This window comes from Gekko japonicus, unplaced genomic scaffold, assembly GCF_001447785.1.
Source record: "Gekko japonicus isolate JY-2015 unplaced genomic scaffold, Gekko_japonicus_V1.1 scaffold2790, whole genome shotgun sequence".
Taxonomy (NCBI): Eukaryota; Metazoa; Chordata; class Lepidosauria; order Squamata; family Gekkonidae; genus Gekko; species Gekko japonicus.
Window position 1 is genome coordinate 210,819 of NW_015160307.1, and position 942 is coordinate 211,760.

Below are 942 nucleotides of genomic sequence, written 5' to 3' on the forward strand. Positions count from 1 at the left end.
GCGGCACCAAAGCAGCAGGAAGATCTCAGGTGTCTGAGAAGCCCCGAGTCGTAGCTCCACCGCAGAAACAGGTGCAGCCCCCTGGGGGGTCACTATACGAGTTCACAGGCTGCATTAAACACCCCCACACACCACTGTTCCCTCTAAGCTGAGTTAGTGTGAGCTAGCTCACAGTTTTTTAGCCTCCAGCTCACAGAGTTTTGCCTCGGCTCAGGAAGGAGGGCTCCAGAGCAAACGGATTCGTGCAGCGGCCAAATCGCTCGCTCACAACTTTAATGCCTGTAGCTCACAAAGTAGGATTTTTGCTCATAAGACTCCACAGCTTAGAGGGAACATTGCCACACACACACCCCGGTAACTGCGACTCGTCAGGCGTCCTGAACCCCCCCGCGCCTAAGGAGGCGGTGGGAGTGGAGGCGTCTCATTGCACCGACTGTGCCAGACAATCATCGTGCATGACTATGACAACATCACTCCCCCCCCGACCCGACAGAACCGGGAGAGGGCTGGGGGGGGGGGGGCGCTGCAACACCCCCCTGCCAAGCCCCGGACTATTTCCAAGGGGGGCCCCCCGCTGCATAGAAACCAGGAATCGAAACTCACCAGCCGCTGCCATGCCACTTTCCGCCCCTCTCCGCCGCCTCCGTCTTTTAACCAGCGCCGACCGACCGCACGGGCTGATGCAACCCACGGCGTGCCCGGAAGACCCGCCCCGCCTCAGCCACTTCCGTCAGGCGCGGGGTTGCTAGGCAACGAGAAGGCGACTCGGCACCAGCAAGCCAAGCGACTAGGCTAGTGCAGTGTTCCCTCTAAGCTGGGTTAGTGTGAGCTAGTTCACAGTGTCTTAGCTTACGGCTCACACCTTTTTGTCTTCGCTCAGAAAGGATGGCTCCAGAGCAAACTAACTGATGCAGCAGCCAAATGGCTCGCTCACAACTTTAA

At 58.7% G+C, this 942-nt stretch overlaps 1 protein-coding gene across 1 annotated transcript in view; it reads right to left on the reverse strand.

Annotated features, from left to right (window-relative positions):
• Window positions 1-699, reverse strand: part of LOC107114849 (cysteine--tRNA ligase, cytoplasmic-like) — a 40,856-nt gene extending 40,157 nt beyond the window's left edge. The window contains exon 1 of the mRNA XM_015416450.1: window positions 604-699. Coding sequence (XP_015271936.1) covers window positions 604-616 — 13 coding nt within the window. The 5' untranslated portion in view covers window positions 617-699. The remainder of the gene's footprint in view (window positions 1-603) is intronic.
• Window positions 700-942: the final 243 nt, after the last annotated feature.